Raw genomic sequence first — 12,493 nt, forward strand, 5'->3', positions numbered from 1 at the left:
AACAGTCCTTAACCCAATCACTTCATCTCCTAACTCCTCAGCTGACATGTATTGCAAACAGAGACGGATTTCATCCAAGTGAAAAATTCAGAATTAGTTGGAAGCCTGAGCAAGTAGCTATACAAAAGCAAGCAACCTGGTACATTAATAGTGGTCCTAAGGACTTCCCTAGAAAGTTGTGATAAATTCTACAGCTTTACCCTATCTGAAAATTTTAATGGATCGAAGCAGCAAAGGACCTGCACGTACATTTTTGGACAGTAAAACATCAAGAAATCCTTTAAAGCATGACAAAAAAAATCCTGTATGTTTTAAGTACTGTTCTGCCGTTGCACTCTTCCACCTTCATTACCCAATACTGAGGTAGGAAAAAAAATATGGTCAAACTGATCCATTTTCATTTGTCTTAAGATAAAAACTCTACTATTAGATTTCATTCTCCATCTTCTTCAGCTAACACCTTCATTTAAGTCTGTATGTTCTGTTATGTAAACATGTCAAAAGAATCCTGAGGTACCTGTCCCAACACAGATATTTACTGAGTGATTTTATTACAAGCCACAGCTTTTACTGAAACATGATCTAGAGTTATTTTGCTACACACAAACAATTAGGAGTTGAATTAGCAGAAATGCTAATTAAGCCACCTTGTATTTGCCTTGGTGTAAAACATGTCTCATGTAACCCATTTGTTTTTCAAAGTGAGATGGATTGCCTCAGCTGTTGAATTCAACTTAAGTCATAGCATCATAGAATTATTTAGGTTGGAAAAGACCTTCAAGATCACTGAGTCCAACCATTAACCTAGCACTGCCAAGTCCCATGACTAAACTAAATCCCTAAGCACCACATCTACATGTCTTTTAAATACCTTTCAAATACCTCATGGGATGGTGACCACCACTTCCTTGGGCAGCCTGTTCCAGTGCTTGACAACCCTTCTCGTGAAGGACATTTTTCCTAATATCCAGTCTAAACTTTCCCTGGCACAACTTGAAGCCATTTCCTCTCAACCTATTGCTTGTTTCTTGGGAAGAAAAGAGACCAACACTCACCTTGCTACAACCTCCTTTCAGGTAGCTGCAGACACATTTTGAATAAGACACACTACCTTAGTTTACTGAGTATTCTCATGAAACAAGTAAAAAAGCACAGAGTGGTTTGGGGGAGTAAAGAATCAGAAATACATCAGTCAAGGATGCATACCCAGTTTACGAATTTCCCTGGTTTACTCAGTTCAAGAGATCCATTTACTTGCTGCCCTCTTCTTGAATAGTGCTCGGGAAAATAATGACCCATACTGATCACTCATAGCTGTTTATGACTTGCATTGCCCTGCCAGCACTTTTTGTTACCTCTGAGGTGTAATAGCTTTGGTATAACCTACAGCAAATAAGAAGTGGGGCAGACACTTTAGTGATTAGAAAATCTGCCTGGGAAGGAAGAATTCCAAGTATTGAAGTCTTCTAAATTAAAGTTGGAAGGTGCTTTGTTGTTAAAAATTACTGAGTTGAAAAGTTTTTCTCTACTTTCTTTTGGTGTGATGAACCTTATACTCTTTTTTGCTGTAGTTCCTATGGGCTCTGCTCTTCCTTGGAAGCTCTATGTATCTGACCTCTGTCCCAGGGTTGGCAATAAACCAAAATCTTGCACTTCTGGGTGAATGCTGTTAAGCACTATTCTATTTTGAAAGGATACAATTATAGACACTAGGTGGGCAGCACTGTCATCACCTCCTGCTTCTGATTTAAAAAAAGAAAAGTTATGACTGCTTTTGGCAAAGAATCCGATGCTATCTTTGTGCATTAGCCATATTCGGAACATGCCCCTTGAGATTTAAGGGGTGGGGAAGAGTATTCTAAAAGATTAACTTTAGTCTAATCCCTTCAAGCTCTTTCTGCATTTGGGGAAAGAAGAGAAAAACTGACTCCTCCAGAGGGTGATTCAGAGCACCTAAATTTAGGTATTGCTCTGAATCACTCTCTACTTAACCTGGGGAGGCATCCTGAAGACAACTGATTCCACATGCAAAGGTTATGCTCCGTGACTGTTCCTTTCTCAACATCCCCTCAATTGTCAGTACCGTTCTCGCTACTTTCTTGACTCCACCACAGTTAGGTGGGAAGTTGTCACTAATCCTCAGATACATATGAGGCAGAAAGGGAGGCACGTCAAAGCTGTCCAAATACCTGGTTACGAGCTGCCTCATTCCAGAATTTAAATAGTCAAGTCATTAAACAAATAGACTGATTTTTAGAAGTTACAATCTAGCAACAGTTTCATAAATCATTATCGACTTCAGTGGAGCTAAGATGCAAAGCTGGCACTCACACTATTATTTCAGATGTAGCATTTTGGCAAATCACATCACTGTTTTCTGCAATTCTAAGTAAATTTAAAGAAAGTTGCTTGTTGTTTTTGGAACAAAGAGAAGGTGGTCGTTACAATGGAAAAAAATATCTTTATTACTAAATATATTTATACAACAGTTTTAAATCATAAATCAGTATGTTCTGGAATTATGGCAGCACTCTGTTGTTCTTTAAATACTCAGACTTATCGCTTTTTCCAGGTGAATTTCCGTCTGGCTCCCTCCTGACCAGGCTTTTTTCGCTCCTTCACACGTGGGTCATACGTTAGTAGTCCAGCTACAAAACACAGACAAGCATCCATTTGTTTACTGTTACTAGTTAATATTAGATATACTACATGTGGGGGATCGAAGGCAGCCAATAACTTCACATATGAATTGGAACATCTAGAAGGATAAAGATTCAATATAAAACACAGGGAAATGAATTTCACCAGATCCTCTAGCATTTCAACTTTTCTTCAGTAACTGAAATTTCTTTACATTTTACTTTACAAACCAGTACAATCCCACACTATTTTATATCTATACTGCTTAAGCCTTTACAGCAGTGGTGTCCAAACTTTCTCAGCATGCACCCCCAATATATGTGTATTTATTAATTTAGAAATTATATAGACTACCAAAATTCTAGTATTTTCTTCCTGTACTCCCACGGTGCATCTTGCACAACACCAGGATGCACACACCCCATTCTGGAGACCACTGCTTTAAAGTGCACTTAGTGTTTCCAAAGTATATTTGGCAGTGTCCGAAACATGTTCGGAATTATGCTGATGTCGTTACAGACACCCAACTCAATACAGCGTCAGTTTACAGGAGTATTCCTAGCAAGTCATACTTGTCAGTAGGTCTTGTTGCAAAGATACTAGCATGAAGATAGCTTTACTTCCATGGATGGCAATAGAGTGAAAAAAAATCATAGTTGTTCTGCCAGTAATGCACACTGGTATGTCTCCCTACAAGCCCAGAAAGTGCATAGTTAAAAGCTAAATTATGATTATTCTTTATTTGCTGAAACAGTACGGCATCTAATCACTGAGAAGCACCAAATACTGCAGTTACTCAAATAATTTCTGTTTTATCCCAGGTAGCTTGTAACCTCTAAATAAAGCAATAAAGAAACTCTTTCAGTCTGGTTAGTTGCGTGTAGTAAGTTTATGCTCATTACTATCCCTTCAAAGCTAACCCTCTAGAATAAAACTTTTTAAACATCAGTAAGATGCAACTAATCAAGTAAAACAAAATACAATCTTAATACCTTATAGCTCAATAATGCCTGATCAAGATTTGTTATAGCGAGTACACATTCATGAGTTGTAATTCTATGTTTTCGCAACAGAAGACGGTTAACAGATATAACAGAGGTCATGAACAGATGGAAAGAATGCTCAAGAAGTCATCCAAAATGTACACAAAGGATGCTATGAAACAAGCAAAACCAACTTGAAAGTAAATGAAAATCCCTTCATAAAATATACAAGGTTTCACTGGGATTATTTACTCAAATCTGCGCTATCTGATCCTAAATGATCCTCGTATTAATTCCGTTAATTATCAGAGCACATTAAAAAATGCTGAGGTAATTTCAGTCCTACCTTGCCTCATGAATTCCACCTCCTTTTCTGTCACAAAGCTCCTTAAGGCTTTTGCAGAGGCTAAACGTATTGCTCCAGCCTGTGCTGATCTTCCTCCACCAGAGACTGTGCAAACCATATCATGTTTTCCAATTCTGTCGAGAAACTGGAAAGGGAACAACAACTGTTCTCTAAAAATAAAAATAAATAATAATAATAAAATATATACATGTATATAAAGTAACATGCTATGTACATTTCTTATCATAATATATATGAAAACAGTTAACTTTCAGGCAGAGATCCAGAAAGACATTTGTATCTCTAATTTCCTACTGATACCAACTAAATCAATGGGAAATCAGCAGCTAGAAACTGACAACAGTGAGTATTTTAAGTTCAATTTTACAACTAATTAGTGAAACAAAAGTATCTATAAATGCCAAGATCCTTCAACTCTGGATATTAAAACTGAGCAATCTCTCACTTTATTCCTGAGCTCAGGAAAAATAAAAATCACATGAGGGATAGAAACCTCATGTGAGCCTTATGAGAGGTCATCTCTATATTAGACTGTGCTCATCCTCCAATATCTGAAGCTTTACATGAAGTGTCTCACCTTGCTTGCCTCCACTGTGTTACTGTATGCCACGTACAATCTGCAAATCTCTCAGGAAACACTTAAAAGACATTGTGCATTTTTTTTTTTAATAAACTGCAAGCAGGGAACAAAATTTCAGGTACCCAAATACCTATGCTCTTGGGTTTTGCATCCCTTCAGAAAGGGAGAGACAAGAAACACAGAGCAAGGCTTACCTAGCAGTTCTTATACTACTGACTACTGAAAACTAGGAGGAAAAACAAGACAAAACGAAGAAAAAAAGCATCAACTCTGTGGCGGAACACAGAACCAAATATATAATTGCATGGCATGACTTTTGCTCGAGTAACTTAAGTAAGAATACAGCATTCCAAAGTGCTCTCACCTGTCCTGCAGCACTGGGAAGTAATGTAAAATGTCTATTCCATTCACTGTAACTTTTCCACTCCCATTGTCATACACTACTGCAGTAGCTCTTGCAGTTTTTCTTCTACCTTAAAGGAATTAAACCAAATCTGTTATGAGGCTTCAATATTCCACAGAACTTCAAGTGCCCAGAAAGTTAAGCAACTCTCAACACTTTCATACTGTATCAGCTGTTTCTTTTTGGATGCTGAGGTAACAACAACAACAAAAATTAAGTGCAGGAAATAAATACAAGCGATACACAACTAGCTTTCAATATTTGTACTCATGTCTGTCAAAGAGGTGGGGAGTGTGTGTTGGGAGGAGGTAAAAGTAACGCTCTACCTCCCATAACTTCAGTAAGTCAGGACATTTTCTTGACCTGGTGATGTCATGTATATGAAAATAAACAGCTTGTTGAACTCCCGTGTTTACTGTAAGTACATTTTCTAGTAATATTAAAATACTTTATAAAATCATAGAAAGGTACGGAAGTTTAAGGATATTCACATGGGAGCGGTTAACATTTTAATTATACTCGTATAAGCAATGCCTATGCATCAGTTGGCATAGCTTCCTCAGAAATTACTACTTACAGTTAGCTCTCTAACTGCATTAGCTTCAAGTTAAACCAGGATAAACTCCCTGTGCTACAGCCTAAGACCAGTTTTCTGAAGCACAAAGGAAGCATTCTGATAAAGGAATTATGAAAAAATTAGATGTTTTTCTCAGTTTAGGAGGGTGATGGGACACAAGACTGTTCTTGAACTTAAATTCTTATGGCTTTTCTTAAATAAGATGGGCTGTATGTTTATCAAGCTTCAAAAACTACTGTTCTGAAGGGACTACTGAAAATCAGTGTGGATTAAACCCCAGATTTGCACTCTAGCCTCTCCTTGTTGTCACATCATCTTGAAGCCAACCCAGCTAGAACAGAGCTCTCTAGCCATTTTGCCCTCAGATTCTCTGCAACCTTTTTTCTTATTCTCATCTGCTGTTTGCTGCTTAAGAATACACATCACCTCTAAGGCTCCTCTTGAACATACAGCATAAAATGTGTGCGCACACACGTGCTCTGTTCATCAAGTCAGACTTTACTACACGTTGTCGCTACACTACTTTTTCTAGGCAATCACTCATATCATATATCATTCTTCCCTCCACTAAAAACATAAGCAAGCGGTGTTTAGAGGATAGAAACCTTCACGGCTTTTCTCTAACATCACCTCTGTCTTGGTGATGGCAATGACTAATTCCTGTCTCCATCCCATAGTTAGCTCTGGTCATCCACTTGTTAAAAAAATTTAGGAATTCCTATTTTGCATGTTTGTAGGCTGTTTGTAAATATCCAGGCTCCTCCTTGGTATCTTCAAAGTTCTCCTTTGCTGGACTGCATACAAAAGTCATGATACAGGTTACTTAGTGGCCTAAGCATGCCACTTCTATACCAGCGTTACATCCATGTAATATATAGTAACAGTATAACAACACTGTTACATCCACTGAATTCTCCATATGGGTTTGTACTCTCCCGGTCCCTTGCCCTTTATGTTCAAGTCCACTCTTGCCAGAAATTAAAGTCCTTTTGTGTCCTACAACATGTAGCACAATGGGATCCTCTCTACTGAGGCACTACTGTACAGAAATACAGATAAAACTAACAGTTGATAGACTCTGTGCTAAAAATTTCCACTTTGTTACCAGACCATGTCATAACTTAGTATGCCATACCATAATGAACAATCATACATGCAATATACACGTAAGCATATAAAATGAAGTAGCATTGTACATATTATAAAGAAAGCAGTGTGAAGGGGAAAAAAATTCTGCATCATTACCAACCAACTTTAAATTATTACCTTCACCAGTGCTGAAGGCCACTCCTCGCTCATCGTACTTCAAGGGCTCAATAACTACCTTTTGTAACTGCACAGGAACTTCTTTGGTAAACTTCTGTATATACTTCTCTTCGATGTCACCATGTGGCAACGTCATCAATTTTTGCAAGAGTTGAATAAACCTTGAATACTGAGGACAACAAGACTTCATTAAAAAATGCGAGTGTAATTGCATTTGCTAAAACTTTCTATTTTTATATAATTGATCTTTCCTACTTTACTTTTATTGATGATTTCTGACAAGATGACACTTTTGCACCTACATGCTGATTTAAGAACAGCATGCATCATTTTCTGTGTGACTAAAGATACCTATTTCTTTCTTCAGGCAACAATGAAACTTTAATTCAAAGCATAACCAACCCCTTTGTGATACAGGATTATTGTATTAGAATGAAGTTCATGTCACTTTTGAAAAGAAAACATTGAGGGGGTCTTCATTCTTTTATTATTGTTTCATTAAAATGGCAAAAGGAAAAGATTTTCACCTCGTTTTCAGTAAGTTAGCATGTTCATTGACTTGGAAATAATTTTATTGCACTAAACTGAACCTCTTAAATGATTATATTTCATAATATATACAGGAAATACCTATCTATCTATCTTTGACTGTTCAAGCTGAGTTACTTTAATGTTTATGATTTCCTTTAAAACCGAACAATCAAGCTATTTAAAAATTCAAGAGATACTTGACTTAAAGGGCAACCTCTTGAAATAAATTATCCTTTGCTACTGTGTGGTTCTCCTTCCCCCTTACACCCCCACCAAAGTTCTTCAACACGTGATTAAAGAGTAAACACCACTGTGTTAACCCATTTGTGCTAAAAGGTGGGATGTCCTGTTACGAAGTGTTACTGCAGGAGCTGCTCACTGGATATAAAGGTATGCTATGAACTAAAATGGATTTCTCATAGAGATAGCATAACCTTACTTTTGAAGTTACCTTTACTTACAAGCTGCTATTAAAAGTGTTTTTTCTTCTCTCCATTACCAAAGCCTTCTGCACAAAATTAATACTTTTCTCGTAACTGAGCAATAGTCCCTAAACTCTGACATCACTTAGAAAGTTGCTTCTAATGATATGACACAGACGTGGTAAAGCCTTTGAAGAACAGAAATACAAACATTAAAAAACTGTAGAGGCTACAGATGCAGAAAGCTTCCAACAGTTCACTTGCAGAGTGCAAAGGGAAAAAAATACAAACAGCTCTGATTTTGTTTAATCATGCAAACACCACAGAAAATTTTGTTGCAATGGCAAAATACAAGAATTTGAGCAGGTAAGATCGGTAGCTCATATGGAGACATTTCAAATACATGTTTTATTCTATAGGCTGAGGCTTTGTGGTCTTACATGTGAGAGATCAGTTAAAAAGCTCTGGGTTTGTTTTGGGAGGTTTCTGTTTGGTTTTTGTTGGTTTGGTTTTGGGGGGGGGGGTGTGTGTTGGAGTTTGGGGTTTTTTGTTTGTTGGGCGTTTTCTGGATTATTGTTTTTTTTTAAGTTTAGTGCAGTCTGCTTTTACAGCTGTAGAATGTACAAAACCCAAGCAGTGAAGAACTAAACTGGTTGTACAACTAGATCGGTTCCTGGCACTCTAAGAGGAAAAACAGCTATGCCAAATGGAGGAGGCACTGAAAACACTGAAGTGACTCACAGAAGAAGCAGTTACAAGACAGAGGAAGTCTCCTGCCTAACCCAGGATGGAGAATTTACAACAGTGATTTCTAATTAATGCTTATGGAACACAATCTGCTTGAGACCTTTTCACATTGCCCACAGACAAGGAAGCCATCACATGTTACTGCTCTGGATGACAAGGGAGCAAACGGCATGTTTGCTGCTATTATGCTATTTTTGCAATGATGCTGTCCACAGGACAGAAGACACTGAAGAACACTGTTTCTCTAGGTGAGAAAATACTTGAGATGTTCAGACAAATGGTGTTATATTCTCTGGTACTATCATATTCAAGCTTAAAATTCCAAAAGAAAACTGAAGCTCGCCCCATACACTGAACCTGCTGTTAACAAATTTAATGCTATTTAGGGGACTGTAGGAAAAAGCTCTGAGAAAAAGTGTACGACTATCAGGATGTATGCAGTCTTATTCCCAGAGATACATGTAAAGAAGGACTACAAATCTAGACAGTGACAGGGTTTGCAAATCCTGGGAAACTGCAAAACCCTCCTCTCTCCCGCCATAATATTCATATCAAGGAGAATATAACCAGATTACTGTATCATACCATAGATCTGTATAGCTCTGTATCTTGGTTTTGGTATTTGATTCTGTAGCCAATCAGTAAGAACAAGAACCCCTCATTTCTGTGGTTTACCATTACAGAAAACCACCATGTCTCCCATCTTGAACATTTACCCCTCCTCTACAATAAGCAACAGAGGTTTTAGCTCTTTCATCTGTAACTAGAATAAATGATTATTTATGTCTATTATAAAGTGCTACCATACTCCTGACTACATAATTAGATTACAAGGAAAAGTGCCCTAGACCTCACAATGTTATCAGGAGAAAATCTGAATTATGTTAGTTAACAATGGAAAATCCTTAACAGTTTTGTACTGTGCTAGATAAAAAAGCAACACAGCTCACTTTTCTTGAAAACACAAATGCGACAGTGCTGTGAGCATATACAAACTTTATGAGAAAGAGGAGAATTCTTTTTGAAGAGCACCTGCTTCTGTTCTGCACAGTACCTTTTCAGCACCCAGAAAAGCACCCAGAGTTCATATTTTTAAGACACAAGCCTCCTTAAGATTAGAAAGATTAATTACTTACATCATTATCTGACAGTTTTTCTAACAACATTTCTTCCAATTCAATCTTAGTCAGCCATCTGCTGCCAGCCAGGTTTCTGTTTAAAATATCACATATATTCTCCCTTTAATTAACCATGCAATTAGAGTTACATCACAAAGGACCACATATAAGTCAGTCTTCCTTCAGAAATACATTTTCCAGTATAAATGAATACTGATCACATTCCTATAGTAAACATAAGAAAGCCTACATTGATTTTAAAAGATCTATCTTTTGACAAGGAAGTAACTTCACGTATTGAATTAACCACATGAAAATTAAGAGTATCAGTTATGCATTATTCATATTATCAAAGTCCAAGACTGAGCTAGAGTAATACTGTAATAGTGAACAATCTTCCCCATAACTTAGGACTTAGTTTTAAAGGGCTGCTGCTAGGAAAACTTTGGCTTACAAGCAGCAAAGAACAAAATCAAAGGCAGAATGCTAAAAATCAGATTCTAAATTAACAGGATATTGCCTCTGGTCTTTACTCTTACGATCAATACAAAAAACTCCACTAGCACTAAGCATAGTCAAAGTACTACTGCAGCAGTGACACACTGTATGCCGTCTACTGTGTAATCTTGACCTGCTCAGAAATTGCACTGATGATAGCAAAAGCAGAAATTTCTAAGAATATAGCCTCATATGGAGGTGCTAACACAAAGAAAAAACAATGCTTGAAATAAATCTTTATGAAATACCTATGATACAAACTGACCAACTAAACAGAATGCCACCATAAATATATATGCCAAGATTATCAGCTAAATTTAAGGCAAAGTTGCAAATAGTTTCTTTCCTCTTCAGGATTTTTAGAAACAATCTTAATGAATGTTTTCAGCAGCATTAAGGAAGCTGTGATTCAGAAAGCACTCCTTCTGAAGGTTGATTTTAAGTAGTACTTCTTCTTAAGTATATATTTTAATGCTTTTCTGAGTCAGGGTACAAGAAACGTTTATTTAGAAATGATGCTGGGTTTAACAATAATTTTAAAAGGCTTCCAATCCTGAGAGACTCAAGTATATACTTACATTTACATATCACTACTTCCAGTGAAGTCAGTGAAATTTTTTACATGTGAAAAGCTGTAAATTTAAAGTACTTCAAGATCAGGTCCTAACCCTACAGTTAGTATTGTAGAATGGGTCCACAATAGATCATTTTCTGGGGAAAAAGAAAAACAAAATAGCCCTTCCCACCAAGACTTTACCTATACTTCACAGATGAATTATCCAAACTAATCTCAGAGGAAGTACCATATCCAGTGTGGAAAATAGGTCTCAAAAAACCTTTAAATTCTCTGAGCTTTTACAAACCTAACAGGGAAAAAACCTTTCATCTCTGACTGGCTTTAGGTCATTTTTCACATCAGTAAATCCACTGGCTGAGCTCCGTAAGGAGTCAGGTTATTTTTCAGCAGCATACACCAAGAAACTAAATTCATTTCCTTGTCTGCTTGGAAGCTAACATGAATCTATGATAAAACATTATGTGGGTCATAGGACACTATCTGTATCATGAAGAAACATGAACCTCTGTTACTCAAGAAACTGAAATAATCTCAGCAAATTAATCCTTTCTAACACAAATAACAAATGTCTGAAATTAACAAATAATAAACTAATATGATGTGGATCTGGAACAACACATAAATCTGGCTAGAAATCACACAGCAAGAACAAAGATAAAAATAACTTGAACAGTGAAAAACTAACTATACAGAAAAGCAATAAATGCCAAAATCAAAACTTTCTAGCTGTATCCATTTCTTTTAAAGACTTCCTTTTTTTAATACTCTAACATAAAATCCTTGCAAACCCCCCTCAAAATAGAAAATGAAGAGTATAGCCTAAGAGAAGCAAACAGTTCTTAAAGCATATACCCAGTTCAAAGACAATGCTGACTGTATGCACTAAGAAACAATCAACTGCAGCATCTCCCATAGCTTCTTCTGGTTGACATGTATTTTTTTCTGTCCATTGGTTAACTAGCTGAAAAGATCTCCCTGTGCATACCACAGAAGTTAAAGAGGAAAAAGAAGATAAACTAAATTCAGTTACTAATAATGGTGGTACTTAAACAACCCCAACCAAATAAACTTACTAAAATTAATATAGCTTTTGATGATTTACCTGTTCAAAGCCATTAGAAGAAAAATAGCAAGATTAAGAATTTTGATACTCTTCAAGTTGAATATTGGTAAGAAAAAACATTCAAGAGCTGTTATTAATGAAAGAGCCATAGGCTTTAGGATTTTTCCAACAGATAAACAACTTCTTAGGTATTTTTAAAGACCTTATTTTATTACAAATAAATTATCTCCTTTTTCAAAAATCTTTAATAAAGAAATAATTAGAAAACTTCATCTACAAAAAAACAGAATTCTGTATACACTCATTTTCAAATCAAACTTTTATATAGGAGAGAATATTGAAAAGAGCAGGAAGATATTAAAGAACAAGAGAAATGGAGGTGGGGGGTGAGGGGTGTGCCTATTCAAACAGTGAGAAGCAAGCACTGCAAACATACATACTACGGGTAAGTCTTTTCAACCTGAAATTACCATTAATTACTAAATATTAGGCAAGGAATAGGGAAAAAGTCTGAAAATGTTCTTGTGGAATAAAAGGCAGGTAGCGTGGCGACCCACAAGAAGTGCCAAAACAACATATGGAAGCATTTTAATCAATATTCAGTCTAACTGAAAACTTACTTTTTTTCCTTCTGAGGAGGTAAGTCTTCAGCTGTCAGTTCATCTTCATACTTCTGAACGTTCAGCAATTTTTCATATGTGTCCTAAAATGCATATATAAA

At 36.5% G+C, this 12,493-nt stretch overlaps 1 protein-coding gene across 2 annotated transcripts in view; it reads right to left on the reverse strand.

Moving 5' to 3' along the window:
- Nucleotides 1–2,458: 2,458 nt before the first annotated feature.
- Nucleotides 2,459–12,493, reverse strand: part of MRPS9 (mitochondrial ribosomal protein S9) — a 34,243-nt gene continuing 24,208 nt past the window's right edge. For both annotated transcript variants that reach the window (XM_057422306.1, XM_057422307.1), the window contains exons 6-11: nucleotides 12,393–12,475; nucleotides 9,653–9,728; nucleotides 6,817–6,985; nucleotides 4,935–5,043; nucleotides 3,970–4,139; nucleotides 2,459–2,648 (exon numbers count right to left, since the gene is read on the reverse strand). In XM_057422306.1, coding sequence (XP_057278289.1) covers nucleotides 2,557–2,648; nucleotides 3,970–4,139; nucleotides 4,935–5,043; nucleotides 6,817–6,985; nucleotides 9,653–9,728; nucleotides 12,393–12,475 — 699 coding nt within the window. In that variant the 3' untranslated portion in view covers nucleotides 2,459–2,556. The remainder of the gene's footprint in view (nucleotides 2,649–3,969; nucleotides 4,140–4,934; nucleotides 5,044–6,816; nucleotides 6,986–9,652; nucleotides 9,729–12,392; nucleotides 12,476–12,493) is intronic.

This window comes from Pezoporus wallicus, unplaced genomic scaffold (assembly GCF_028554395.1).
Source record: "Pezoporus wallicus isolate ANWC-B61680 ecotype Strahan unplaced genomic scaffold, APGP_CSIRO_Pwel_v1 contig_5785, whole genome shotgun sequence".
Lineage (NCBI taxonomy): Eukaryota > Metazoa > Chordata > Aves > Psittaciformes > Psittacidae > Pezoporus > Pezoporus wallicus.